The sequence below is a fragment of the Aythya fuligula genome, chromosome 29 (assembly GCF_009819795.1).
Source record: "Aythya fuligula isolate bAytFul2 chromosome 29, bAytFul2.pri, whole genome shotgun sequence".
Classification (NCBI taxonomy): Eukaryota; Metazoa; Chordata; class Aves; order Anseriformes; family Anatidae; genus Aythya; species Aythya fuligula.
In genome coordinates, this window is record NC_045587.1 from 2393986 (window position 1) to 2420653 (window position 26668).

At 63.2% G+C, this 26668-nt stretch overlaps 1 protein-coding gene across 2 annotated transcripts in view; it reads left to right on the top strand.

Annotated features, from left to right (window-relative positions):
- Positions 1-12069, top strand: part of LRP1 (LDL receptor related protein 1) — an 88751-nt gene extending 76682 nt beyond the window's left edge. For both annotated transcript variants that reach the window (XM_032204915.1, XM_032204916.1), the window contains exons 64-89: positions 204-320; positions 429-548; positions 1105-1227; positions 1576-1701; positions 1943-2059; positions 3810-3916; positions 4152-4284; positions 4654-4773; positions 5210-5332; positions 5556-5699; positions 5782-5916; positions 6168-6287; positions 6545-6816; positions 6904-7082; positions 7330-7436; positions 7632-7748; positions 8139-8315; positions 8685-8825; positions 8914-9087; positions 9167-9328; positions 9535-9709; positions 10078-10182; positions 10436-10500; positions 10707-10794; positions 10975-11119; positions 11422-12069. In XM_032204915.1, the coding sequence (XP_032060806.1) occupies positions 204-320; positions 429-548; positions 1105-1227; positions 1576-1701; positions 1943-2059; positions 3810-3916; positions 4152-4284; positions 4654-4773; positions 5210-5332; positions 5556-5699; positions 5782-5916; positions 6168-6287; positions 6545-6816; positions 6904-7082; positions 7330-7436; positions 7632-7748; positions 8139-8315; positions 8685-8825; positions 8914-9087; positions 9167-9328; positions 9535-9709; positions 10078-10182; positions 10436-10500; positions 10707-10794; positions 10975-11119; positions 11422-11562 (3533 nt within the window). In that variant the 3' untranslated portion in view covers positions 11563-12069. The remainder of the gene's footprint in view (positions 1-203; positions 321-428; positions 549-1104; positions 1228-1575; positions 1702-1942; positions 2060-3809; positions 3917-4151; positions 4285-4653; positions 4774-5209; positions 5333-5555; positions 5700-5781; positions 5917-6167; positions 6288-6544; positions 6817-6903; positions 7083-7329; positions 7437-7631; positions 7749-8138; positions 8316-8684; positions 8826-8913; positions 9088-9166; positions 9329-9534; positions 9710-10077; positions 10183-10435; positions 10501-10706; positions 10795-10974; positions 11120-11421) is intronic.
- The last annotated feature ends 14599 nt before the right edge of the window (positions 12070-26668 follow it).

Sequence of the window (26668 nt, forward strand, 5' to 3'; positions counted from 1 at the left end):
AAATTCACTTTCCCTGCCTAAGGTGTAGCCCGATGGGAGACAGCAGCCAGCTGCTGCTCACTTTGCAGCCATCAGGGCCCAGCGTTCTGCGTGCTGGTTGCTGAGTTCTTGCAAAGGGACCCAAAGGGGAAAGAGGGGGAGGTTAAGGTTTGCCCTGAAGATGTTCCCCAGAGATGTTTCACCCCATCCTCCTCTCCCCACAGCTGAGTTCAAGTGCAGACCAGGGCAGTTCCAGTGCTCCACTGGGATCTGCACCAACCCAGCCTTCATCTGTGATGGAGACAACGACTGCCAGGACAACTCGGACGAGGCCAACTGTGGTAGGTTCCCCACCCCACCTCGTGGTCCTCAAACCTCAGCAGGGCTGCAGCACCCCATTAGAGCAGAGATGCTGGCTCCGCTTCTGATGGTGCAACCTCTCTTCCCAGATATCCACGTGTGTCTGCCCAGCCAGTTCAAATGCACCAACACCAACCGCTGCATCCCCGGCATTTTCCGCTGCAACGGTCAGGATAACTGTGGTGACGGCGAGGACGAGAAGGACTGCCGTGAGTGGGGAGCTGTTTAGCCTTTAGGATGGGGAACCTACATGGGGCAGGGGTGAGGAGTGCTGCATCAGATCTGTGTCTTGGGGTGTTGCCTTTACCAGCAGAGTGGCTTTCTGGGTGATCCTACCCCTGGGCATGGAGCTTTGTCCTTACCCTGCTCTGCTTAGAGTTTCTGACCACTGTCACCCTGCAGCCCCTACTGACGCTGCTATGTGCTAGTAGAAACCAAATCCTTACCTCCCTCAGAGTGTCAAGTTCAGTATTTGCCATGGCTTTGCACTGAGCCTTCTGCACGGCTGAGGGATCTTGTTGCTTCCCTGCCTTATCTCCCTGCAGCTGTTCTGTCCCAAGGAGCAGTGGAGCCCTTTGGGGCCATCAGAAGGCATTTTTCCCCATCCCTCCTGTGCACACGGTCACCAAGGAGGCCTGGGTGCTTTGCTTTGATTCCTAGAGCATCTGTGTGCCTCTCTGCACTGTGGGGTGGTTTTTGTGGGGTAGTGGCTGGCAGAGCCCTGCGTGCCCACTGCCTCTCCTGATTCTGCCTCTCCCCTTGCAGCGGAGGTGACCTGTGCCCCCAACCAGTTCCAGTGTGCCATCACCAAGCGCTGCATCCCCCGTGTCTGGGTGTGTGACCGGGACAACGACTGCGTGGATGGCTCCGATGAACCCGCCAATTGCAGTAAGCAGCCTGCGGGCAGAGGGCTGGGTGGCTCCAGGCACTAGGAGCTGCGCTGTGGCCCGTCGCCTGTGTGCATCTGCCTGCGGGAGCTGGGTCCCTGCTCAGTCCCAGCAGAGCTGCAGGTGCTGTGGGCAGTGGGTGATGTGGCTCTGCCTGGATCTGTCCCATCGAGATGTTCCTCTCAGAGGACTGCGTCAATGGGTGGCATCCTGCCCCGTCTGTACCATGCAGGGGTGCTGCACGCAGCTCCGGGCTGCGGGGACGAGGCGTTCGGGAAGGAAATGTGACTGGGCAGTGCCGATGCCATCTCCCCTCCCCATATGCGTGTCATCTTGTTTCTCCCCCCAGCACAAATGACTTGTGGTGTGGATGAATTCCGGTGCAAGGACTCGGGCAGGTGCATCCCAGCGCGCTGGAAGTGTGACGGGGAGGATGACTGTGGGGATGGGTCCGATGAGCCTAAGGAGGAATGCGGTGAGCAAGGGCCGGGGAGACCAACCCTTAGGGTGCCTCGTGTCTCCCATTCCTGATTGCCCTGGGTGTTGGGGACATTTTATCTATTCATTTTCCTAAATTGTGTGGGCGAGGCTGGGTCGGAGGGAGGCTTCTGGTGCGGCTGCCCAGCAGCGAGCAGCGCTGCCTGCCCTGCTAACAGGCACACCTGCTCCCGTTTGTGCACGTGGGTGATGCTGATGCCTGTCCCTATTTCCCCCAGATGAACGCACCTGCGAGCCCTACCAGTTCCGCTGCAAGAACAACCGCTGCGTGCCAGGGCGCTGGCAGTGCGACTATGACAACGACTGCGGGGACAACTCAGATGAGGAGAGCTGCAGTACGTGCCACTCACCAGCTTTCGCTAGCCCTGCAGAGGGGGCAGTGCAGGTCCCCCCAGCCCTCTACCTGCTAGTGATCCAGCTGCCACATGGGGAGGGAGCCATGGCCTGGCTGGGGGCTGGTACCTGGGGAGCCCTGGGAGCAGCCTTCTGCCCTTGGGTGGAAGCCTTCTGGCCCCACAGGTCTGGATAATTTGGTCCCGGGTGCTCCTTGCTGCACTGGGGAGAGGCCAGAAGTGGCAGCAGGTGAAAGGCATGGGGCGAAACTCAGCACCCTCTTGGGTGGCAGTGTCCTGCCCATCGTGTGGTCACACTCGCCTGCTGGACATCACCGTGGTGGAGCAGGGCTGGCCGTGGAGCAGCTCGGCTTTATGCCATCACCTTGTGCTTTGGCTCCAGCTTGGCAGGCAGTGCCCATTGAGGTGGTTTGCCCACGGGTGTGCGAACACCCTGCCCTCTTGAGGGAAGATGTGGTCTGTCTGGGACAGTCTGGACCCAAACCACAAACCTGGTCTAGGGGTGCAGGAAGACAGCTGGTTTGGAGAAGCTGTGGCTGCCCCTTAATGAGCAGACACTTGTTTTTTGAGCTGTGCCAGTGCTGTCCTGTTGAGCAGCAGGGGACTGTGACTGTCTGTGGGGGTGACACAGTCCTTGGGGTGCTGTGGGCAGCCAGGAACCCCGTCCCTTCCCTCCAGAGCCCAGTGGGACAGCACTGGGGTCTGCAGATGGCCCTGTGGGCCCTGGCAGACCCAGCCCCCTCTTCTGCCACCCCAGGCCACCCACATGTTCCTGTCTCCCTGAAGCCTCTAGGCTGTAATTTTTTTTTTCTTTTTTGTTGCTTTCATGTCGTGTTTTTGAGTTTGTGCCATTTCACTTCATCTTATGTTTTTCTCCATTTTCACACTGTCGTTATGGGGCGCTCAGAGGTAGGTTCCTGCCAAAATCTTTTAATTCCATGTGCAGCCTCTTTCAAATAAAATGAAGACAGTAAGTTCCAGGTGAGGGCAGAGGGGTTGGGACTGAACCAATCCAGGTGGATTTACAGAGCATCAGCACCAGCACATTCCTCCACTGGTTCCGCGGGCAGAATGGGTCCAGTCCTGCTCCCTGGCACCACTGGGACCCACGCATGGCTTGTTCTTGGCCCCAAAACCTGTGCCCATCTGCCCCCCTCTACTCTGCCTGTACACCCCCTGCCCCTAAATCCACTCCTATCGGCTTCTGCTCTCCCAGCTGCTGGGATGTCTGCCCTGACGCGTCCCGCACCACTGGGGAGGGGACAGGTCCCAAGAGCCATCCCTGGCAGGACACCGCACTGTGCCGTGGTCCTGCAGATCAGCTCGGTGCCAGCTGCCGGCCCACTGGGGTGCTCTGTCCCCACCACCCTGTGAAGTGGCTGCACAGGCATGCGGGCTCTGCCAGGCCTGGCCAGGGCTCCGCTGTGTCCCCTCCTGCAGCAGCGCCCTGGGGGGAATGGTGTGAGGACCAGGCACGGCAGGGAGCTGCCGCAGCCAGGTCTGTGTGGCTGTGGCGTTCCCCCTGTGGACCCCATTCCCTGCAGGAAGCCCTGGGCTGGAGCTGGGCAGGGGTCTTGGCTCTGCCCATTGACTGTGTGCCCACCCTCTCCCCAGTGCCATGGCACCAAAGAGTTTTCCTATCGTCCCGTTCCCCCCCCGACAGTCAGCCAGGGTGCCCTGCCACCCCTGCAGCCTGTGCTCAGGGGCACTCCCCCCTCTTGTCTGTCCCCAGCACCTCGGCCCTGCTCGGAGAGCGAGTTCTCGTGTGCCAATGGCCGCTGCATCGCAGGCAGGTGGAAGTGCGACGGGGACCACGACTGCGCGGATGGCTCCGATGAGGTACGGTGCTGGGGGGGGCTCTCTGCCGGCACCCCCACCTCCCTACCTGCATCTGGGAGCGGGGCCACATCCTCCGGATCTGCCTCTGCCACTGGTCCCCCTCACGTTGCGAGGCAGCCCCAGTACCTGGAGAGCCGGGGTCTGAGGGCCTGCTCCTGGCTGCAGCCACGGGGCAGGAGCCTGCCACGGTGCGGGCTGTCCCTGCTGACTGCTGTCCCCTGCCTTTCCGCTGCAGAAAGACTGCACGCCGCGCTGCGAGTTTGACCAGTTCCAGTGCAAGAATGGGCACTGCATCCCCATGCGCTGGCGCTGTGATGCTGACGCCGACTGCATGGATGGCACTGACGAGGAAGACTGCGGCACTGGAGGTAAGGGTAGTGCTGCGCCGCTCCTCCTGCCCCCTTTGCTGGTCGTGCCCCCCACCCTGTGCCCCATATCCCTGTGGGGTGGTCGCAAGGCCTGTGACAGGGCTGCTGTCTGCCCGTGCTGTGGCTGTGGGGTTGGCAGCAGCAGTGCAGGAGCAGTATAGGTTGGCCATCACAGCAGGGTCCTGTCAAACACCAGATCTCCCCTCGGTGCTGGTGCCAGCACCACTAAGCCTAGTTCCAGTGGGGCGGGGGGGTCAGACATGTACGCAGCCCCCTCAGGGTTCCCAGCTGTGCTGGAAGCAGGAGGGGCAGCACCCGGACACTGCCGGCTCATGTGCGGCTTCCTTCCTGCCCCGTGCTGTCCTGCAGTTCGCACCTGCCCCCTGGACGAGTTCCAGTGCAACAACACGCTGTGCAAGCCCCTGGCCTGGAAGTGCGATGGGGAGGATGACTGTGGGGATAACTCAGACGAAAACCCCGAGGAATGCTGTGAGTGATGTTGCCTTGCCTTTCCCCGCTCCTGGTGTGTGGTCGCCCTGGCACCCGCCGGCCAGTGAAGGGAGGCATTGCCGGAGCTGGCTCGCTGCTGCAGGCACCGCGAGGGGCTTGGGCACCTCTCCTTGTCACCTCCAGCTGTGCCAGGAGGACAGGGTTGGGGGGAGGTTCTGCTCCAGAGCAGCCTTGCAGAGAGCTGGGGCTGGGGGAGGACAGGGCAGAGAGGCTGAGCCTTCCCGCAGCACGGGCCGGCGACGGATGGTTGTCTTTGCTTCAGTCTCTTTGCTTTAGTCTCTGGAGCCTGCTCGCACCTGTGGGACAGGCCACTCTGGGATCGGGCAGAGGCCGAGCAGCAGCTTGTGACAAGTGTGACAGCCTGGCTATGGCGTCTCCTTTCACCGTCACCGTTTGTTTCTGTTTGCTGGTGCAGTGAAATTCCAGTGTCCCCCCAACAGACCGTTCCGCTGCAAGAACGACCGGGTATGTCTGTGGATCGGTCGACAGTGCGACGGCATTGACAACTGTGGAGACAACACGGATGAGAAGGACTGTGGTGAGTGCGGACTGGGTTGGCTGCTGTCCTCGGGCTGGTCCTCGCAGGGCCCTGGCTTCAACCCAGGCGATAGTGTTTGCTTCACCCCCCTCCTTCTTCCAAAAATCGGGAGGCGAGCGCTAGCATCCTGGGACCCTGCCCCGGCCACTCTCATCCCGTCACACCTGTGGGGCCGGGTGCCCAGGGCCGCAGATTGTCACAGCTGCTGCCTGTGCTCCCACAGAGTCCCCCACGGCCAAGCCCAAGAGCTGCAGCCAGGACAAGAACGAGTTCCTGTGTGAGAACAAAAAGTGCATCAGTGCCAACCTCCGCTGCAACTTCTTTGATGACTGCGGAGATGGCTCAGATGAGAAGTCCTGCTCCCACGGTGCGTGGGTAGCTGGGGGTGCCGAGGGGGAATGCGAGGGGAGCTGTGGGGTGGTGGGTGCTGACCGCGTCTCCCACCACAGATCACAAGTCATACGACTGCATGACCAACACCACCATGTGTGGAGATGAGGCCCAGTGCATCCAGTCGCAGCCCACCTCGTACTGCACATGCCGCAGAGGCTTTCAGAAGGTGCCAGACAAGAATTCCTGTCAAGGTACTTCCACCACTGCTGGGGAGCACTTGAGGTCTGGCTGTTGGGTTTACGGCTGGATTTCACCCCTAAGATGCCCCTTAATATCCCTGGAGTGGCGGGGGTGTCAGGAACAGTGTCCTTGGGGCACTGGGGGAGAGATGGGGTCTCTGAGTCCTGCTAGCCCAGCACTGCTCCCAGAGAGGGCCTGAACCTGGCCTTGCTTGGAAACACCCTCCTGGTCCTCCCATGACCCCTATCTTCCCTCTGCCCAGATGTCAATGAGTGCCTGCACTTCGGGACCTGCTCCCAGCTCTGCAACAACACCAAAGGCTCCCATGTCTGCAGCTGCGCCAAGAACTTCATGAAGACTGACAACATGTGCAAGGCAGAAGGTTGGGGCTTGCACAAATCCTGAGCATGTCTTTATGTCTTCCAGCCCCCATTCCCTCTCCTTCTCCCCCATATTCTCTGCCTTTTGGGGAGAATCCATCCCATCCTTCCTCCCAGGATGCTCAGCCTGGCCCTGTCAGGGGTCTCCTGTCCGTCTGTTTTTGCTAAAGGGGTGCTGAGAGACCCAGTCCCATGCCCCACTGTAAAGCCGGGCTGGCCCCAGGCTCCTGGTCCTGCACTAACAGCTCCTCCCTCACAGGCTCAGAGCACCAAATCCTCTACATCGCGGATGACAACAAGATCCGGAGCATGTACCCCTTCAACCCCAACTCTGCCTACGAGCCGGCCTTCCAGGGTGATGAGAACGTGCGCATCGATGCCATGGACATCTACGTCAAGGGCAACAAAATCTACTGGACCAACTGGCACACGGGCAGGATCTCGTACTGCGAGCTGCCGGCCTCCTCGGCCGCCTCCACTGCTTCCAACCGCAACCGGCGCCAGATCGATGGTGGCGTCACCCACCTGAATGTGAGCTCTGTCCGCGCGTGGCAGGAGGCACGTGGCCAGGCTGCTGGGGTCCGGCCCTGACCCCTTCCTCCTTTCTGCCCTTCCCAGATCTCTGGGCTGAAGATGCCACGGGGTATTGCCATCGACTGGGTTGCTGGGAACATCTACTGGACGGACTCTGGGCGGGATGTCATTGAAGTGGCACAGATGAAAGGCGAGAATCGCAAGACGCTGATTTCAGGCATGATCGATGAGCCGCACGCCATCGTAGTTGACCCGCTTAGGGGGTGAGACTCGAGCCCTTTCTCACTTCCTCTCTACTCTGTCCTTGCCCCAGTCCCTTACCAATAAGCCCTCCGTGGTAGAAACTTCCTGTGCCCCATTGGTAGCGTGAGTTGTATCTGGAGTCGGCTAGCCCCTCAAGGATGGCGTTGGGAGAAGGCTGAGGATTTCTCCTCTGATGGGCTGTTGGACTGTTTTGCTCTTTCCCTCCTTACTCCTCCAATGAGAATGACCGGCCTGTGTCCTTCACAGGACCATGTACTGGTCAGACTGGGGCAATCACCCCAAGATTGAGACGGCCGCTATGGATGGGACACTGCGTGAGACCCTGGTGCAAGACAACATCCAGTGGCCAACAGGTGAATAAAAATGGGTGCCAGGAGGGGCACAAGGGGTGGTAAGGGCCTTGGCATACAGCAGGGGGACACAGCTGAGCCCTGTGACCGGCATGGATAGGGCATGAAGGCACAGCAGGGTGTTGGATGGCTCTGCTGGCCAGCAGGGGCTTGGGGTGGGCTACGGGCTTGTCCCTCACTGGGGTGTGTTTGCACCAGGCCTGGCCGTGGACTACCACAACGAGCGGCTGTACTGGGCTGACGCCAAGCTCTCCGTCATCGGCAGCATCCGGCTCAACGGCACTGACCCTGTTGTGGCCATTGACAACAAGAAAGGTGAGCAGCGCCCCGAGACGCCCTGGAGCAGCAGGGAAGAGGCTGACCTGGCCAAGGTCAATGTCCCTGGCTTGGGGTCCCACGAGGCTCCCTGGGGGCCCATGACCTGGCTTGTGACCTGGCTTGGAGCAGGACAATCCCCTAGCACTGATCAGGGATGCTCAGCAAACAGTAGTGAGCACAGATCTTACTCGTTAAATGCTCCACAGCAGGACCAGAGTCTGTTGTGACACTGCTGTCCCCCCCACTGCCCGCCTTGTACAGGGTGGGAGGCCCTAGCCCAAAATCCATCCAAAATCCATCATCCCTGTCCAAGGCAGCGACTGGCCAGCTGTGCTGTCAGCTCCTGAGCCACCTCTGACTGCTCGTGTCCTCTCTTCGCTTCCCCAGGGCTGAGCCATCCCTTCAGCATTGACATCTTTGAGGACTACATCTATGGTGTCACCTACATCAACAACCGCATCTTCAAGATCCACAAGTTCGGGCACAAGTCTGTCACCAACCTGACGTCAGGCCTCAATCACGCCACCGACGTTGTGCTCTACCACCAGTACAAGCAGCCGGAGGGTGCGTGTCGGGCCCGAGGCCCTTGGTCTGGGGCAGGATGCGTCCTTTCTGGCACAGAAAGGACAAGGGGAGCGCTGGCAGAGGACTCAGCATTTGTTGAGCAGTTTACAAGGCCAGGGTGGGAGAATGGGGGCCCTTTGGTTGGCAAAGCAGGGGGTTGACGTGGGACAGGGGTTACCCAGGCGCACTGGAAAGCTGTTGGTTGGTGACCTGAAGGCACTGGGAGATGGGGTGAAACGGGGCTTGGGCAGCTGTGCAGTGCCACCGGGTGTCCTCAGGCCGCTGGCTCAGCAGGGGCTGTTTGCCAGGAGGGTGCCAGGACAGCTTGCCGTGCCTCAGCCCACGTCGTCCCTTCTGTCCTCCCCACAGTGACCAACCCTTGCGACCGTAAGAAGTGCGAGTGGCTCTGCCTGCTGAGTCCCAGCGGCCCCGTCTGCACCTGCCCCAACGGCAAGCGCCTGGACAACGGCACCTGCGTGGTCATCCCCTCGCCCACCGCCTCTGCCGTCGGTAAGTGGTCCCACGGGCCAGGAGGAGGCTGGGGGCTGCCCCAGGGCGGCACAGCACGGCCCCACTCACCTCCCACCCTCGCCCCCAGTGCCCACCACCGACACCTGCGACCTGGTGTGCCTGAACGGGGGCAGCTGCTTCCTCAATGCCCGCAAGCAGGCCAAGTGCCGGTGCCAGCCGCGCTACAACGGCGAGAAGTGCCAGATCAACCAGTGCTGGGACTACTGCCAGAACGGGGGCATGTGCGCTGCCTCCCCGTCAGGTGAGGGCTGCTGCGGGGGCCGGGCTGGTCCTGGGTGGATGGGCCAGTGGAGTGGCGCCCTGACAGCTCTTCTTCTCAGGCATGCCAACCTGTCGCTGCCCCACTGGCTTCACGGGGCCCCGGTGCAACCAGCAAGTGTGCACTGACTACTGCCTCAACAACGGCAGCTGCACGGTCAACCAGGGCAACCAGCCCAACTGCCGCTGCCTGCCCTCCTTCATTGGGGACCGCTGCCAGTACCGTGAGTGCTGCTCGCGAGGGCGGCTGGGGACAGCACCCGGGAATTGGGACTGCTGGGCACCGCTCTCCTGGGGAATGCTCTCCAGGGGTTGTGGGGCGGTGGGGTGCTCTGTGGGAGAGCAGAGTGGTGAGCAGCCTTGCAGTCGGTCTCAGGGGGGCCAGCGTGGGGCTGCTCCCCACCCACCCTGGCCCTACTATCCCCTGCAGGGCAGTGCTTCGACTACTGTGAGAACGAGGGTGTGTGCCAGATGACGGCCAGTGGCGTCAAGCAGTGCCGCTGCCCCCCGCAGTTCGAGGGCGCCCAGTGCCAGGAGAACAAATGCTCCCGCTGCCAGGAGGGCAAGTGCAGCATCAACAAGCAGAACGGAGAAGTGTCCTGCATGTACGTGCCAGGGCTGTTGAACTCAAAGGAGGGAGAGGGGTTGGGTGGGCACGGAGACCCAAGAAGGAACTTGTATCCTGTGGCTGGATCATCTGGGCACGGCCATGGCGGTGAGGTGCTGGTTCAGTAATTGAGGTCTGGCTGTGGAAGGGCAGCTCAGATCAGTGGGAGCCCTCAGGGTGATGGGACGCAGTGGTGGAGGGGTCTGCCCAGGCCCATCCTGGTGACCCAGCAGCCATGGGCATGGCACAGCACGGCCCTGCGCGGTGCCAGTGGGATGAGCCAGCAGAGTCCAGGGCACTGTGGGGCAGGTGCAGGGCAGAGGGGAGCTTGTGGGTGCCTGCGTGCTGATCCGCTCTGCCCCACAGCTGCCCTGATGGCAAGATAGCGCCCAGCTGCCTGACCTGTGATGACTACTGCATGCACGGCGGGACCTGCTCCATCAGCGACAAAACACAGCTGCCCGAGTGCCTGTAAGCAGAGCTGGGGGCTGGCCACGGTGCTTATTGGGGCTATGAGTGGGCCCCAAGGTCTCCAGGGAGGGTGAAGGATTGTTTTCTTGCCCCCTAAGCACAGGGAGCACATGACTGACAGACCCCAATCTGTGCCCCCCCCCCCTTTCCATCCACCCCTTGACCCACAGGTCTGTGCCCCACCTCTCCCCCCTACCCCCCCGCATGATGTCCTGCCCCCCCGCTAACCCCACTGCTCTCCCCACGTTCTCAGGTGCCCGGTGGGGATGACTGGGACGCGCTGCGAGGATTTCATCGTCAGCGAGCAGCAGAGCAACCGTACGTACAGCATGCCCTGCCGCGGGAGGCTCAGCCCCAGTGTCGGGGTCGGGAAGAGAAGCCTGTGCCCCCCTCCCAGCTTGGGGGGGTGCTCCTGAGCCCCATTCTCCGGGTGGGGATGGGGTGCTCCTGCTCCAACTCTGACCCATGGGGAGGGTGTCAGCTGCCACACACCTTGACCAGCACCCCCACCCCTTGTCCCTCAGGAACGGCCTCCATCATCATCCCCATCCTGCTGCTGCTGATCCTCCTCACCGTGGTGGCTTTTGTCTGGTACAAGTGGAGGATTAAGGGGTGAGTCGGGGCACTCCAGGGGTCCTGGGGGAATGTTACTGAGCTGAGATGGAAATCCCCGTGGCAGGGCTTGAAAAAGCCTTGGCTGCGTGGGACAAACAAGCAGGAGGGGCTGCTGGGGGGATCTAGGCCCCTTTCCTGCACCTTGCTCCCTGACCCCGTGTTTTGTGCCCTCCCCAGCGCCAAGGGCTTCCAGCACCAGCGGATGACGAATGGTGCCATGAATGTGGAGATCGGGAACCCCACCTACAAGATGTACGAGGGGGAGCCCGACGACGACGTGGGGGAGCTGCTGGACGCCGACTTTGCCCTGGACCCTGACAAGGTGCGGAGCAGGGTCTGCGTGGCTCAGAAAGGCCCTTGGGTGTGCAAGGCCAGCCCGAGGCAGGGCTGAGAGGGGGCTGCCCTCTGTGCAGAGGAGGTTGGGGGGCTCGGGGGCAGTTTGGGGACGGATGGTGACAGCCACAGCTTTGGCAGTGCCACACCACACAGCGCTGCTGCCAGTTCAGGCTTGCACCGAGGCCGTTGTGCCTGGCACCCTGGGGCGACGGTCCCCTCTGGGACCAGCTGTGCTGGGGAGGGGGTGTCTGTGCCCCCTCCTGACCTGCGCCCCATTCCTCTCCGCAGCCCACCAACTTCACCAACCCCGTCTACGCCACGCTGTACATGGGTGCCCACAACAGCCGCAACTCGCTGGCCAGCACAGACGAGAAGCGGGAGCTGCTGTCGCGGGGCGCAGACGATGACCTGGCGGACCCCCTGGCGTAGGGACGGCGCGGGGGCGAGGGGCCGCTGCTGGCCTGGCACAGACACCCATGGCGGGGGGGGAGGGGGGGGGCGGGCAGGGGGCGGGGGGGAGCCGAGAGCCACTGTATAAATGTACAAATGAAGGATTATTACTTTTCTATGTGAGCAGTATTATTACCTGTATATTCCCCAGTACCTGGCCTCAGCGCCTCTTCGTTGCCAGATCCGGCTTTGGTTTATTTGAAATTTCTCGACATCGGGGGCCCCCCCCTCCCTTCCCCCACTACCCCCTGTGTCCCCCCCCTTCCCCGCACGGGCTACGGCAGCGGGCTTGGCGCAAAGGTCGCGGTGCCGGGACGAGGACGGCCAAGGACGAGCTCGCGGGGCCACCGCCACGAGGGCTGGCGGCGGACGGGGCAACCGCCGCAGGCGGCGAGGGCAGAGCGGGGCCCGCGCCCACCCCGGCTCTCGGCTCCAGTCCCCCCCCACCCGCAGCCCCCCTGAGACCCCCTCTTTGCCCACCCCCCCCACGCTGCTCCCCTTTCCCCCCTTTCTCTCCGCTGCTCCCCAGCATCTCGGCCCCTTCTGGCTCTGCCCGACTGTTACAGGGGGACGGGGACGAAGCCCCCCCAGCCCCGCTGTGGCGCAGGGTCCCCCACCTCGCTCTGGCACCACCCCCACCTCGCCTGCTCTCCGACATGCACATTTTTTAACAGGAAAAAGAAAAAAAAAAAAACATAAAAAAAAAAAACAAACAAAACATGGAAATGACCTAGCTTTTATAGTAGAAATAAATAAACGCATGTGGGGGGAGGGCAGGGGGCAACCCCATCCTTTTATTGGGGGGAAATGTTTTAATAATTTTTGCTGGATTACTTTACAACTAAACAAAACAGATATTGTTATAAATAAAATTTGTAAAAACTGATGCGCAGGCTCCTGGTTGGTGGCAATGGGGGGGGGGGGGGGGAGTCGGGGGGACTGCGGGCACATCCTGCCGGGGCTGTGGCTGCGGGGGGGGGGGAGGAGGGAGGGAAGGGGGCTCGTGTGTGCCCCCCCGCTGCTTGAATGGGGGTCCCCGCTGCCGGGGGGGGTCCCAGCTCCCCGAGCCCCCCGGCGGGGCGCTGCGCCCCCCTCCTGCCGCCAGGTGGCGCCGCCGCCCTCGGGAACGGAGCTGGGGGGGGGAGAAATTGGGGGGGGCTGCGTGCCCCCCCCCTCAGCGTTTGCAGCCCCCTGTGCAGACCTTCCCCCCTATCCCACCTTATTCTCCTCCTCCCCGATCCTCGCGGATCCTTCACTCCCGCCCCCACGCGTGGGGAGCGGAGCAGGACAGAGGCGGCCGCGGCCCCCCTCCGGCCCCCCCCCCGGCTCCGCCGCTGCCTTTGAAGGCCCCGAGCCCCGCTACAGGATCCGGCGCGGCCCGACCCTCAGATCTATTTCCATCCCGGCTCTTTGTTCACTTATCGGTTTCTTGTATCTCCTCCAGAGGTTTTTTTTTTTTTTTTTTTTCGTCCCCCGTTCTCCCCCCTTTTTTTTTTCTTCTTTTTCTTCCAATTTAATGCATATATATTTTTTAGCCCTTCGCTCGTCTCCCCTCGCCTTGCCCCTGCCCTTCCACAGCTCTTAGGGCTGTTACTTGGGTGGGAGAAGGGCTGGGGGGGGGGGGGGGCTAGAGCCCTGCCTGAGACCCCTGGTGAGACTCCCGGGGGGGCCCAGGCGAGGCTCCCAGGAGCAGGACAGGGGCTGGGGTCGGCCCCACACAGCCCCCATCCACCCCAACCCCCCCCCTTGGCCGGGGGGGCGAGGCAGGGGGCGAAAGCAGCATCCAGGGGACAGCACAGGGGTGCCCGGGGGGGGGTCTGCTGTGGGGTCACAGGAGGAGATGGTGCTGGGGGGGTCCGAGGATGGACCCGAGGCAGGGCGAGGGCCTGGGAGCCCCAGTAGAGTGCTGGGTGCCCCCTGCCCAGGGCTGCTGGGTGGGGGGGCTGGCGAGGCTGGGGGGCTGCTAAAGGGAACGTATGGGGCTGGCGGGGGGCTGCATGGGGTGGGGGGGGTGCATGGGGTGCTGCCAGCAGGGCCACGCAGCCCAGGCTCAGGACCCTCTCCTGCCGCACCAGCGCTGCCCTCGCCTTTCTCTGGCACTCGCCTTCATTCCGCTCCCTCTCCCTGTTCCTTGTTTCCCCTTTACCTTTTATTCATTTTGTCTCCACACGTACACGCGTTCCTGCAATGTCCCCCTCCATGTCCCCCCCCCCCCCGCAGCCTGCGCTTGCCCCCCAGCCCTGCTGGTACCAAAGCCCCTGCCGGTGGCTTCCCGGGGAAGACAAGGAGATAATAACAGCGCTCACAGTGAGCGCAGCAATAACGGGCAGTGGGAGCGCTGGAGGGGGGTCCCTGCAGAGCTGGGGGGGGGGGGCGAGAACACCTGGGGGACCCTCTGTGAGCCTCGAGACCCCCAGAACCATGAGCACATGCGTGTGCATCTGCGTGCGTGCACATGCACGCACATCTGTATGGACGTGTGTGCACATGCATGCGCACCTGCATGCACATGTGTGCAAATCTGCGGGCACGCATGTGTCCAGCTGCAAGCACACGCGTGCACATCTGCGTGCACACACGGACTCACGCATGCAACATGGGATGCAACATGGGGCCTGTGGCCAGCCTGCAACGCTGGGGGGGGGGGGTTTGCAAAGGCTGCGGGGGGGGCTTTGCACGCTCCAGGGTGTGCACGGCCCAGGGTGGCCGCGTGCTGGCACCCTGGGGGTGCAGGGGGGCACCTGGGGGCTGTCCCCCCCCAACACTCCCTCCCGTAGGGGGGTCCCCATCCCTGCTGGGGGCTGGGGGGGGGGGCGAGAAGGGCGGGGGGGGTAGGCAGAAGGGAGGTGAGCAGGGGGGAGGTGGAGAGAGGGGTTACGCACGACCCCCCCCCCGCACCACCCCATACGGTGACCCCCCCGGGAGAGCCTCTGGGGTGGCTTGGGGGGCACCGGAGCTGCTCCGCCCTCCCCGGGGCTGCTGCTGCCGCCCCTCGGTGCCGGTGCCGGTGCCGGTGCCCCCCCCCTCCCGGGGCGAGGGGGGGGTTGGGGGGGGGGGGGGGCCGGGATTGGCGCTGCGCCGCGGAGGCGCCGCCCGGCCCCAGCAAGTCTCCAACTTTCTTCCCGCCGCCCCTCGCCGCCGCCGCCGCCCTCCCGGAGCCCCGGAGCCCCGGCGAGCCCCGCGATGCTCCGGTGCCGCCTGCCCCTGCTCGGGCCCTGGCTGCTGCTGCAGGTACCGGGCGGCAAAGTTGCTGCCTCCGCGGGGGGGGGTGGGGGTAAGGGCGGTGGGGAGCGGTGGGGGCTTTAACCGGGGAGGGTGACGCGTGATGCTCGGGAGGGGGTAAAATTTTGGGGAGAGGGAGAAAATTCTGGGGAGGAAGGGAATTTTGGGGAGGGGGGGCGGGTTGAGAAATTCTGGGGAGGGGGGGTAAAATTTTGGGGAAGGGGAATCCTGGCGCCGGGGGTGCAATTCGGGCCCGGGGGGGGGGGGCCGTGCGGTCACGGGAGGGGTCGGGCGGTCACCGGGATTTCGGATAGTTACGGGGGGGTTGGGGGGGGTGGCAATCACGGCGGGGGGGTGTTGCAAGGAGGGGAATAAGAGAGTTGTGCGGCGGGGGGGGGGGGCACCGGGCAGGGATTGCACATCGGGGGGGTCCAGCTCGCCCCAAGTTGGAGAGGGCTCGAGGCTGTCCCGGGCTCCGCGCTCGGACCCCGGGCGGAGTTGGGGCCGGGGGGGAGTCGGGGGGGGGGGGGGGGCGCAGCGGTCGGTCCTGCCGCCGTGAATTCATCCCCCCCGGGCCCCCCCCGCCCCGCTGCAAAGCGCGGAAGGCGCCGTCTGGCAGGTGCGGGGGGGGCAGCAAGACACGCGAGACGGAGCCGGGCGTAAGCGTGGGGGCGGCCACGCGTGGGGGGGTCGTGTCCACCCCCCCCCCAGCACGCCGTGGGGTGCTCATGGGGGCAGTGGGGCGCGATCTTGCAGCGGGGGGAGGGATAAAGACCCCCCCCTCCCCCCGGGGACAGGGGGTGCAGGGGTCCCCCCCCAGCAGGCATGGGGGGGGGCGAGTGGTGACAGCACCCGCAGCGGGGACACCTCGGTCCTGTCCAGCTCCAGCTGCATCTCAGCCCCCACCTGTACTGGGGGGGGGGGCAAATTCCTCCTCCCCCCCCAGCTGGGGCATCTCCCTCAGACTCTGCCCCTTTTCCTGCCTGAGGAGGGGTTGCAAATTCAGCGCCCCCCCCCCCCCAGCACTGTGATGCTTGCAGCGATATCCCCTGTCCTGAGAACTGGGAGCCCCCCTCCCCCTGAAGCTGCTCACCCCTGGGTGCCCCCCCCCGGCACCCCCCCTCTGCACCCGGCTGTGCTCTCCCCCCGCTGCAGGGCTTGGGGCTCGAAGCCACCTCTGGATCCGGTGGTCATGAAGAGGGGAGGGGGGAGGGTGATTTGTGCCCCCCCAGCCCTGCCGTGAGGAGGGGGGGGTGCAGGCTGAGTGCCCAGCGGCTCTGATTTCCTGACACTCCATTTTTACTTTCCGTGTTTCATGAATAAAATCAAACGAGTCAATTCCCTCCCGGGAATTGGATGCACATCAGGGACCCCCCCCACACGCATAACCCTACCCCCCAGGCAAAGGCTCCCGCAACTTGTCTCTCGCTGGTGTGCTCTTTCCCTGCACGTATATATATATAAATGTATAGAGAGAGCCATGTGTGTGTCTGCGTGTGGGGGTGGCTCTGTGTGACCCCCCCCCCCCCCCCGTGTCCATCTAACGCAGAGCATCTGTCGGTGCTGGAGCTGCTTCAAGACAAATGGTTTTGTTTTGATGAAATCAGGAGCAGGGCGCTGCCCCTGTCCCCCCTCCCTGCCCGCAAACACCAGAATGGGGCTGAGGGAGGGGGGGGGGCATTAGGATGGGGGGGGGATGAGGTGTGGGGCCCGTCTTATGGGGTGGGTGCGCAGGTGTGGGAGCCTCTCGCCGCATGCGGAATAACCCGGGAGGCACACGAGCCCCCCGGACCGTCAGTGTTGCATGGGGTGGGTTGCAAAAAGGGGCTGGGGGCTGCAGGGTGCATCCCCACCCCGAGGGGCACAAGGCAAGGAGGTGCTCCCCCCACACACCCCTGCTGCCCTCTGGGCCCATTGGGGAGAAAGTTTTCAGCCCTCGCTGGGTGCAGCCAGCAGCCTGGTGGGTGGGGGTCCTGCTTGTGGCCCCCCCTTGCTGCCACCCTGGAACCCAGCACCCTGCATCTGCACTGGGGGGTGGCAAAAGCAGCTGCAGCCCCCCATGGGGGGGGCACATGGTGTGTGGTGGGGTGTGCTCGCTGCATACCTGGGGCACCCCAGCCCCACTTCGGGTCTTCATGAGCACTCTTGGTGCAGAAAGGACGGACCCAGACCCCTGGGGTGCCCCCCTGCCCCCCCCACCAAGTGCCTGTGTGTCCCTGCTGGGGGTCTGTCCGTCTGCATCTACCCACTGGGGTAGTGGCTGTGCTCGCCCAGCCTGGTGTGGGCCTGTCTCTGCAGGTTGTCCCTGTCCCCCCCCCCCCAAGCCATGGCCCTTTGGGGCTGCTTCCCTCTGGGATTTGCCTTCTCCTTCCCCCTGCCTGGGTGCAGGACGGGGCAGGTGGGAGCGCTGCTGCCCCACACCCCCCCGGTCATCGTCCTCCTTCCACCTTTTGTGGGAAACACCTTCATGTCCATGCATTGGATTTTTTTTCTGGGCATTGGGTGTTAAATTTGGGGGGTCCTTGGCAGTGGGAGAAACCGTGCGGGATGGGCTGGGCAGAGCTCTCGGGTGCTTCCTGCGGCCGTCCTTGGGCTCCGGAAAGAAGCAGCCGTCATTTTGCAGAGGAAAAGTGCCTGTCCGGCAGCCTCCTGGGGTGCCAGCCCCAGCTACAAACTGATCCGTGGGCAGGAACAGGAATGTTGGGGACAGCTGGGACGCCCGGGTCCCCACTCTGGCTGTGGGGGGGTGGCTGGGTGCCGGCGTCCCCATGCCCCTGCCTGGCTGTGTGCACCCCGTGCCTTGGTTTCCCTCCTTCCCCGTGAGCCGCGAGGCACCTGGAGCGCTGCCATCAGGTTTTTCCTTCCCGGATTAACCCTTCCCATGCAAATCCTGCCTTGTGGGGCTGGTGGCCGTGCTGGCAGCGAGGCCGGTGCAGGGGGTGCTCTGGGAAACTCACCCCGTTGCAGTCCCTTCCCCTTGCTGTCACCCGAGAGCTGTCACACAGCCACGGGGCTGTGGGCTGACAGATGGCCTTGGCGGTAAGCAGATGCTGACAGCCCTTTTGGTGCAAGGACACCCCCAACTCCCCCCCCCAAACCCCTTCCCCCAGCTCTTATTAATTTCACCCTTCTGTGGCTCAGGAAAGCACTCCTCCTCCCCCCCCCCCCCCCCCCCCATTTCCTCCCTCCAGTTTGTTTCTTAAGCCAAAAACAGCCGGATAGCAGGCTTCAGAGAGCACCTTTCCAAGTGGGGTAAGTGTGAGGCATCCCCCCCCCCACCTTTAATTTTGGGACTGTGTAGGGAAGAGCTTATGCAGGTGTTGCCGTTGGCGTCAAGCAGCCTGTGCTCGCGGTCCCCTCGCTTGCTGGGTGACTCACCCCTTCCCCAGCAGCCGCAGCATCAAGGGAGGGAAGAGGGAATTTTGGGGAGGGCGTGAGACAGCTCTGGGGACGTGAACCTGGGCCCCCAGGGCCCTGCGGCAGCTTTGCTGGAGAGGTGGCTGCAGATCGTGGGGAGTGGGATGCGGGACCCTCCTGTCCCAATGGGGCCGGGCATGGGGCTGCCAGCAGCTGGAGGGTGGGGGCGGCAGGGGGATGGCACCATTCCCATCAGGTGCTGGCAAAGGGGGGAAGGTGCCGTAGTCCCCCAGTGCCAGGAGTATTGGCCACGCGTGCTTTTGGCTGGCAAGGTCCCGCTCGCACCCAGCATGGGCGTTTTCCCACCCGAAGTGCTGTCCCATGTGTCTTGGCTTAGGACTGGGTCAGGGGCTTGGCTGAGACCCAGCAAACTCAATTCACCCCCAGCTCCAAGACACTGAGAGCCCCTCGCCATGGCTGCGCGGGGACAGCCAGCGCTGGGACACCCCCATTTCCCCCCAACCCCCCCCCGGGGTCAGGTCCGGGAGCCTCCTGCTGCCTCCCCTCTCCCTGCAGCCTCCGCAGCACCAGGTGAGGCTGAAGGACAGAAATGGGGACGGGGCAGGGGGACAGTGCCGGGGGCCCTGAGAGCTGCAGGGGCCGGTGCCGCACGGCTCCGTGCAGCTCCCGCGGCTCCCCCGAGCCGACTGTCTTTGCAGCGGGTGTTGTGTGCTCAGCATGGCTGAGCTAATCTATCGCCAAACAAACACGCGCTGTTATTCCGAAAGAAGGTTTCCAAGCGACTCATTTCCCTTTTTTTAATAACTCTTCCCAGTGGTGCCCTTTGCACCCTGAGCTGGGAGATTCAATAAGGCTGGAGCCTGGAGCGTGGCGCTGCTCAGCCTCCTGCTGAGGGGGGGCTAGTAGCAGTTGGGGGGGGCGGCACCCTTGGGTGCCCCCCAGCCAGACCCATTCCTGTTCAGCTGCCTTGTTTTGGTTGAGGGGTCTGCTTTATTGCTTTCCCTCCCTCCCCGCCTTGTTTCTAATTGCCACTCATCTGCAGGGTGCTGGCGTGGGAGCAGGGGACCCAGGCTGAGGCACCCACGGCACCTTCCTGCCACAGCATCCCTCCCCGAACACCGCTGGCCTTCCACTAATCACACCCAGACCAATTAACACTCCCAGATTAATGATTTATACCCCCACCCTCCAGCATCGACACCTCCCTGGGAGCTCATCCCAGGGCACCGAAGCTCTCATGGGCAGTGGCACAACCGGGGGGGGGGAGGCAATGGCATGCCAAGACCCCGGTGTGCCGAGACCCCGGCAGCACCAGCCTCCTGCCCCCCCGCCTGCCCTGGCCGAGCTCCAGCATCTTTGAAGAGCTGCCTGGCTCAGCCTTCGCGCTCGGGCGCTGAAGGTAAATGGCCCAGGAAAGATGAAGCTTCCTCTCCAGCCGCTTGGATTGCTACTGAAGAAATAATCACGTCCCTGTGCCCGTGTTCCCCCCGCCCTCCCGGCTTTTTTTTTTTTTGTTTGGTTGTTTGTTTTTTTTTTTTTTTCCTGATCACTGTTGCAAAAGGAAAGTCATTGTGGAAATGAGCGCCCAGCCTGCAGAAATGATCGGCTGCAAAGAGCCTGCGGGGACCTGCACTTGGAGTGGGATTAATTTTCCCCTCCCCAAATTAATCCCCCCCCCCTCCCCAGCCCTTGTTCCTTGGACAGGGGCTGCCTGCTGCTGCAGCCCGGTGTGCAGCAGCCCGCTCACTGCTTTTGCCGTGGCTGGCAGCACGGGGGCAAGGAGCCTCTGAATTCTCCTCCGCCAATTCTCCTGGCACCAGCAGAGGCACCTCCAGCCTCGGCTCCTCATGGGGCGCAGCGATGCTTTGCATCCCTTCGCCTTACACCTGCTTGAGGCCGACAGCCTGGGCTGGTCAGGGGGTGGAAATCAGTCTGAATCCAGCCCCAAGGGGCACAGAGGGGCTCTCGGAGGACAGGGGGCTGCCCCGCTGCTTTGGGTGGGACTGCCCGAGGGTCTCCCAGCGGGTTGGCATCGACCACTGATACCGGGGAGGATGTGGAGGGGTGGGCGGCTGTGCCCTGCTGCTGCTCCTCCCAAGGAGAATAAATCCTGGGTGGCCCTGGGAAAGCAGTGGGTGGCGGACAGGGGGGCACCGAGCCCCCTGCCGTGTCTGCATCCCCACCAAGGGGACCTCGAGTTTGCCCCCCCTCCACGCTGACCTTTGCGCAGGACCCGTCTCATGGGGAGGGGGGTGCGGAGCAGCGGGGGGAAGGGGCTGGAAATGCAATTTATGATCCCGCCTGATAAGATCTTATAAAATTTCCCGGGCACACTCGAAATTACATTTCCATAGCTCAGGAGAAGTGATCTCCTCGCACGCCGATACCTGCCACTTTTATGGCTACATTTATTGCAATAATAAAGTGAAATGGTGAGGCAAGGGGGGGGGGGAACAGGCCAGGGGGGAGGCAGCTGGGCAGAATCGGGGGGCTGAGTCCCTGTGGGCCTGGGAGCCCTCTGCTTTGGGGGACATGGGGGATGCCGCCCCCTTTTTGCAGCCCCTTGAAGGGCCTCTCCCGCTGAAGAACCAGGGCAGCTCCGGGGGGGTCAGGCAGGGCAGGAGCCAGGGAAAATGAGGGAGAGCCACGAGGGGGCACTTGGGCATCCTGGCTGGGCCTCGCTGGCTCACCGGGGATGCTCAGATGACTGCCTCAGTTTCCCTGTGTGCCATCCGGACTGGCTGACCGCGCCCTTGTAACATGCCCCGGCGCCTTGTTTCCCCCCTCCTGATCCCTGGAAGCTTGTCCTGAGCCCCCGATGTTGTGTGGCCCCCCCTCTCCTTGTGCCCCCCAGTGCTGCCGTCCCCCCCCAGCACTGAACCCCTGCTGGGTGCCATCTCCATCGCCTCTGAGCCCCTCGGCACTGCAGCTCCGTCCCTCCCCGCCACCCTCTCGCCAGCTCCTTGGTGCGCGGCCGCCTGCGCCCCCCTCTCCCCCTTCCTGCTCCGTTTATCTCCTCATTTTCTCATTCATTCTCTTTTCTTCCTTGAGTCCAATGAGTCACACAAGCCCTGAATCCTTTGCCTTGTGCTGTCTCCTCCCTTCTATTATATATTTTCCTTTGCTCTTAACAGCACTTTTCTTTTCCACCCAGGGGGGGGAGGATGGGGGTGTACATTTTTCCCTTCTTCCCCCCCCCAGCCACATACCAGCTCCTGTCTCACCAAGAAGCCCTTAAAAATAATAAATAAATAAAACAGCAGCTGAGAAAAGAAAAGGCAGGAAACGAATGACAGGGAAAAGGAACCAAAACGAAAGAAAGAAGAAGAAGAGGAAAAAAAAAAAAAAAAGTCCTACTCGGGCTATGAAATATTTATTAGCCAGCGCGTGCCGAGCGCGTTAATAAAGCCGCAGCATTTGCATATGTGCTCCGTCTGTGAGCGGAGAGGTGTCTGCTTGGGGGCGAGCGGAGAGGTGGCGGTGGGAGGCAGCCCTCTCCCGGCCCTGCGAGGCATCGGGCACGCTGCCGGCCCCGCGGGGCGTCGGGCACCTTCGTCACCGGCTGCGGGGGTGAGGCCACCGCGGGCCACGTAGCAGGAGCTGGGCGCTGCCTCGCGGGTACCTGCAGCTGCAGCCAGGGCGGGTGGTGTCAGCAGTGGCTTTGGCTCTGGGAGCTGCTCTGGGCTCTTTCCCCAGCGGTGAGCCCACTGGCAAGCCCACCGGCCTTCCTGCTGCCTGTGGGTCCTGTGCCCTGTGCCTTCCCAGCCAGAAATGAGGCAGAGGCCGGGGTCTGGTGCGGCCATCAGCTGCATGCACTGAGCTCATGTCCAGGACAGCTTGTCTACCATTGCTTTTCTTTGCAGGCGTGTGCTGAGATGTCCCCCCCCAGCCTGCCCAGTGCCCTGCAGCCCTCACCGATGTCCCCTCCCCATGCACATCCTGCTCGGCTGCGCACCCCTGCAGCCCCCTGGCTCCCCTCACGCTGTCCCTGTGCCCTTGAGCTCTCACTGCTGGTGGAGCAGCAGCCTCCAGCAGAGGCTCCTTCTTCCTCAGCAGCAGGGACACAGAGCTGGGCTGGGTTTCAGCTTGCGGGTGCCCACACCACTGGCCCTAGCCCGGGGGTGCCAGCAGCAGGCTGACTCCTTGCGCTCACACCGAGGAGCTGCTGCTGCTGCACGTGGGTGCTCGTTGGCTGCCTTCTGCGCACCCACGAGGCTTGGGTGAGCCACGGCCGTGCTCTGGGGCACTCAGCGTGCAGCAACATGACCGCTCTCACCCTGGGGGGCACACAAACACACGCACCGAGGGGCGGTGGCTCACCAGCAAAGCACAGCCGCAGAGCCTTACTTCGTGTGTGCGTGTGTAACTGTGCACGTGTGCGCACAGAGATGCACCTAAGGGTGTGCAGGGCACGTGAAGCCATTCGTGCACACTCAGCAGGATGTGTGCACGCCAGCAGCCGCAGGCATTTGTTGCGCTCGTCTACACCCTCGGTGCAGGTGCGCGCTGGGATGTGCTGGCGCTGGGAGACATCTTGACGCACACCTGTTGGCACCCGCAGACGTGCGCAGCGCGCACAGACACGGGCACCCGCACGCCTCCTCTGCTCCCTCCCCACCCGCAGCTGCTGGGTGTGCGTTGCACGCCCCTGCACGCACAGGTGCATGCTCGGGTGCCTCTCTGCAGCCCGGCAGAGCCTGCCGTGGCACCGCGGCACCCTGCCACCGCATTAGCACCCGCGCAGCGCCCGCGAGATAAATGGGAGCTGTCAGAAGCACCTTGTTTGCTGCTAACCTTTGGAAATGCCACACCGCCCCAGGCTGCGCCGCGCGGGGGGGAGCGGGCCCGCAGGGATTGTCGCTCACCACCTCCAATTAATCTCTTTGCACTAACGAAGGCAGTAGGGTGACAGGGGGGAGACTGGCTTGACCCCGGGCCCACAGGGAGAGCTGGGGAGCCCGACCCACGGAGCAGTGCCTGCTCAGCTGACGCCCCTCCAAGACTGGGGTCAGGATGGCCGCAGGGCTGTCAGAGGGGTCCAGGACCACTGGGGTGGGAGCCTGTGCCTCAAGGTTGTACCGCATTTGACAGGGCCCCAATCTTGGGGTGCTGCTGCAGGGGCACTGGAGCTCATCCCCCCCCTGTCCCCAGCAGTCCCCCCTGCATTGATCTGCTCCCCTCCGCCAAGGTGACCGTGTGTCTCAGGGGAGCTGCTGACGGTGCTTGGCTTTGCCAGCAAATGGGATGTGAGCGGCCATCACGGCCGGCCCTGACAAGCCAAATTGATGCCGGCACCGAGAGCCTTCCCAGTCCCTCCGCAGCCGCCCCCAGCCCTTCCCGCATCCTTGCCCGGTTGCTTTTGCACATGTAAAACCTAACACGGGGGCCTGCAGACACGTGGCGAATGCACAGAAAAGTGCACAGGGAGCTCGGGAGCAGCAGCAGTGTGTAACGCTGTCGGAGGGTAACGAGCAGATGCAGTAGCACACGCGTGAATAACAGCGAAACCAAAGCGACCCCGGGCCACGTGCATGCGTGGCGTGCCGCAGCTGGGGCCGCCGCGGCGGGACGAGGCCCTTTCCCCTTCCCCCCCCCCGCCTACATCCATCCCAAAGGCTCATGTGCACGTGTGCGCATGCTGCACCCCACCACTAACAAGCAGAAACATTAATATTTAAAGCGAGGTGTGCGTGGGACCTGCCCTGAATGCTGACAGCACCGGCAGGGTGCAGAGGGGTGACCTTGGCTCCCCTCGGCCGCTGCTGTGGAAGATGCTCGCTATGGCCTGGCTCTACCACAACAGGCTCTGAGCCCCCCCCCCAGCCCACTTTGCCCCCCCGGCCAGGGGAGCTGCACCAGAGGGACTGCGGGCAGAAGGGGTCTGCGCTGCGCTTGTGCCGCAATCGATAGCCCTGGCTGCGTCGGCAGTGGCAGCCCTGCTCTGCTATTCCCTTTCATCCCTGGCTCCCCCAACATCCCAGGTTCCTGAGGAGGGAATGAGGGCTTGGGGGGGGATGGCAGCCTGGTCCCCACCTGGAGCAGCTGTGGGATGAGCTGGGGGGCCCAGAATTTCCCCACTGCATCCCATCACTTCCCTGTACCCAGCGCATCGCCATCACAACCCCTCTCATTGAGGAGGTGAATTGGAAAGGGAAACTGAGGCAGGGGGAGGAGGCCTTGGTGGAGAGAACCCAGGCATCCTGGCTCTCAGCTCTAAATGGAAGGGGAGTGCAGAGCTGAGAAACCTCCAGAAAGACTTGCGGGGCTTGGACGATGCGTGGCTACGTGCAGGCCCCCACGGGTGCAGCCCCCACACTGCCCCTGGCCCCCCTCTGAAGGTTCAGGTGGGTTTGGGGCCATACGTAAGGTGCTGCCCCCCACCCCTCCCTTCCAGTGCTCATTCCATGGTGACTGATTTTCTGCACAGCACAGGGAGGAGGCCACTGTCCCCACGGGGTGACACGGGGGCACCCAGGGCTGATGGATATGTGCTAGCAGGGAATTAACGGTGGGAGGGCAGCTGGGGTGGAGGGGAAGCGGGCCCCTGCTGGGGAGGCCATGCCCATCCCGAAATGGCTCTCTGCCAGCTGGAGGGGGCTGGGGGCTGCCCTTCTCCCCCCTCCCCCAGTTCCCTCTCCATCTCACGGTCCTGCCGTGCTCCCTCCCTCTCTCCCTGGCTGGTAACGGCACCCGGCTTTGAAGCTGCGTTGAAATATAGATAAGGGCGAACGCGGCAGCCGTGCTCAAAGAGAGATTGGAGAGGGAGCCAGGGGGATGGCCGGGCCAAGCGGGGGCCTGCGGGGATGCTCGGCGCAGCCTCACACCACAGTGCAACCCCTGTCCACCCGGGCTCAGACCTCGCAGACTCATCTCCTGCCCTGCCCACAGACCCAGGGCTCAGCGCCCCCCGCCCGGGGCTCCCCTCACCCAGCTCCCCACGCAGGGGCTCATCCGTCGGCCAGTCCTGTGCACTCCTGGCAGCGTGGCGCAGGCGAGACCCGGCACATCAGGGCAGATTTATGGGCTCAGCCCAGCATAAGCAGCAGGAAGGGGATCAGGCAGCGGAGCCAAGAGGTGGCAGTGCCCAGCCTGTGCCATCCTTCACGGTGGCCAGCTGAGACATGACCGCATGCACAGCCCCAGGTGGCTGCAGGGAGTGTGGGGACACCGGGGTTTGTCCCTCCCTGGTGGGGGCCCATGGGAGGTGCACACAAGGCATGCAGCAGTGCTGAGCCGTGCTGGTGGTGTTGCAGGACTGCGGTGCCAGGATGAGACCCCAGCAGCCTCCCCCTCACACACCTTAGCCCTTCCAGCTGGCGCTTCCACTCACTGTCCTCCTCCTCCTCCTCCCCACATCCCCTTCGGGAAACAGGTCACTGTCCAGATCAAAACCTGCCAGCACAGCCCAGCACCTGCCAGCTCGCAGCGACAGTGATTGACGAGGCCGGGGCGGCAGGAGCAGCGTTGTGTGCACCGGGAGCAGCTGGCAGGGCGCGAGGGGCACGCCAGGTGCCAAGCCAGGAGCAGCCAGCGTGAGGGACAGGAGGGAGGCAGGACGGGCTCAGATGAGAGGGATGTTCAGACACGGGAGATGCTCGGACATGGGAAATGCTCAGACATGGCACATTGGAGATGGGGGCCCAGGGTAAGGAGACGCCAGGTCGCTGCCTTGCTTTGCCATGGCAGGCGAGGTGCTGACCCTCCTCACCCTGCTGGGAGCCTGTGCCTGGGGCCCTGGTCCCATGGTGGTGCTGGTGCAGGGATGTTTTAGCTCTAGCTTTTGCTCCCCCCCTCCACTGCCCATCTTTTCTGCTTTAGATGCAGGTTCCCCCCCTGGCAGAATACAGAAAGTGCCCTCCCAGCAGGGCGAGGGGGACCTGCTTGTTCTTTACGTGTGCCCCTCTGCAAACAATGCACCCCACTCTTCATCTGTGTCAGCCCCGGTGCAATTATCCTGGAGGGCGGAGCAGCCACTGAGCAGCCTGGCGGGAGTCTCTGTAATTTCAGCTGCAGATCAGAGGCTCTGGGTAATGCAATTAGGCTTCCCTGGCAGGCGGTGCGGGGCTCCGCTGCCTCCCCCTCTCTGTGCATGCTGCTGCCCCTCATCCCCCTGTTTTAATAGGCTCAGATAAAGCGGGGCAGGCAATAACAAATTGCCCAGCGTCCTGCTTCTTCCCATCACAGGGAAATGGGTGATGCTGGGGAATCAGCCCTGGCTGCTTCTATGTGTCTGGTGAAGGCTGGTGCAGGGGGATGTGGGCAGTGTGAAGCCCTGTTTGGACCTGGACTTAGCTGGGGCATGGTGGACAGGAGGGGCCCTGGGAGCAGGATGGGTGCAGGAGGGATGCACGGTGCAGGAGGAGAGCACATTGTAGGAAGGATGCACGGTGCAGGAGGGATGCATGGTTCAGGAGGGCATCGTGCAGGAGGGATGCAGGGTGCAGGAGCGATGCATGGTGCACGAGGAGGGCACAGTGCAGGAGGG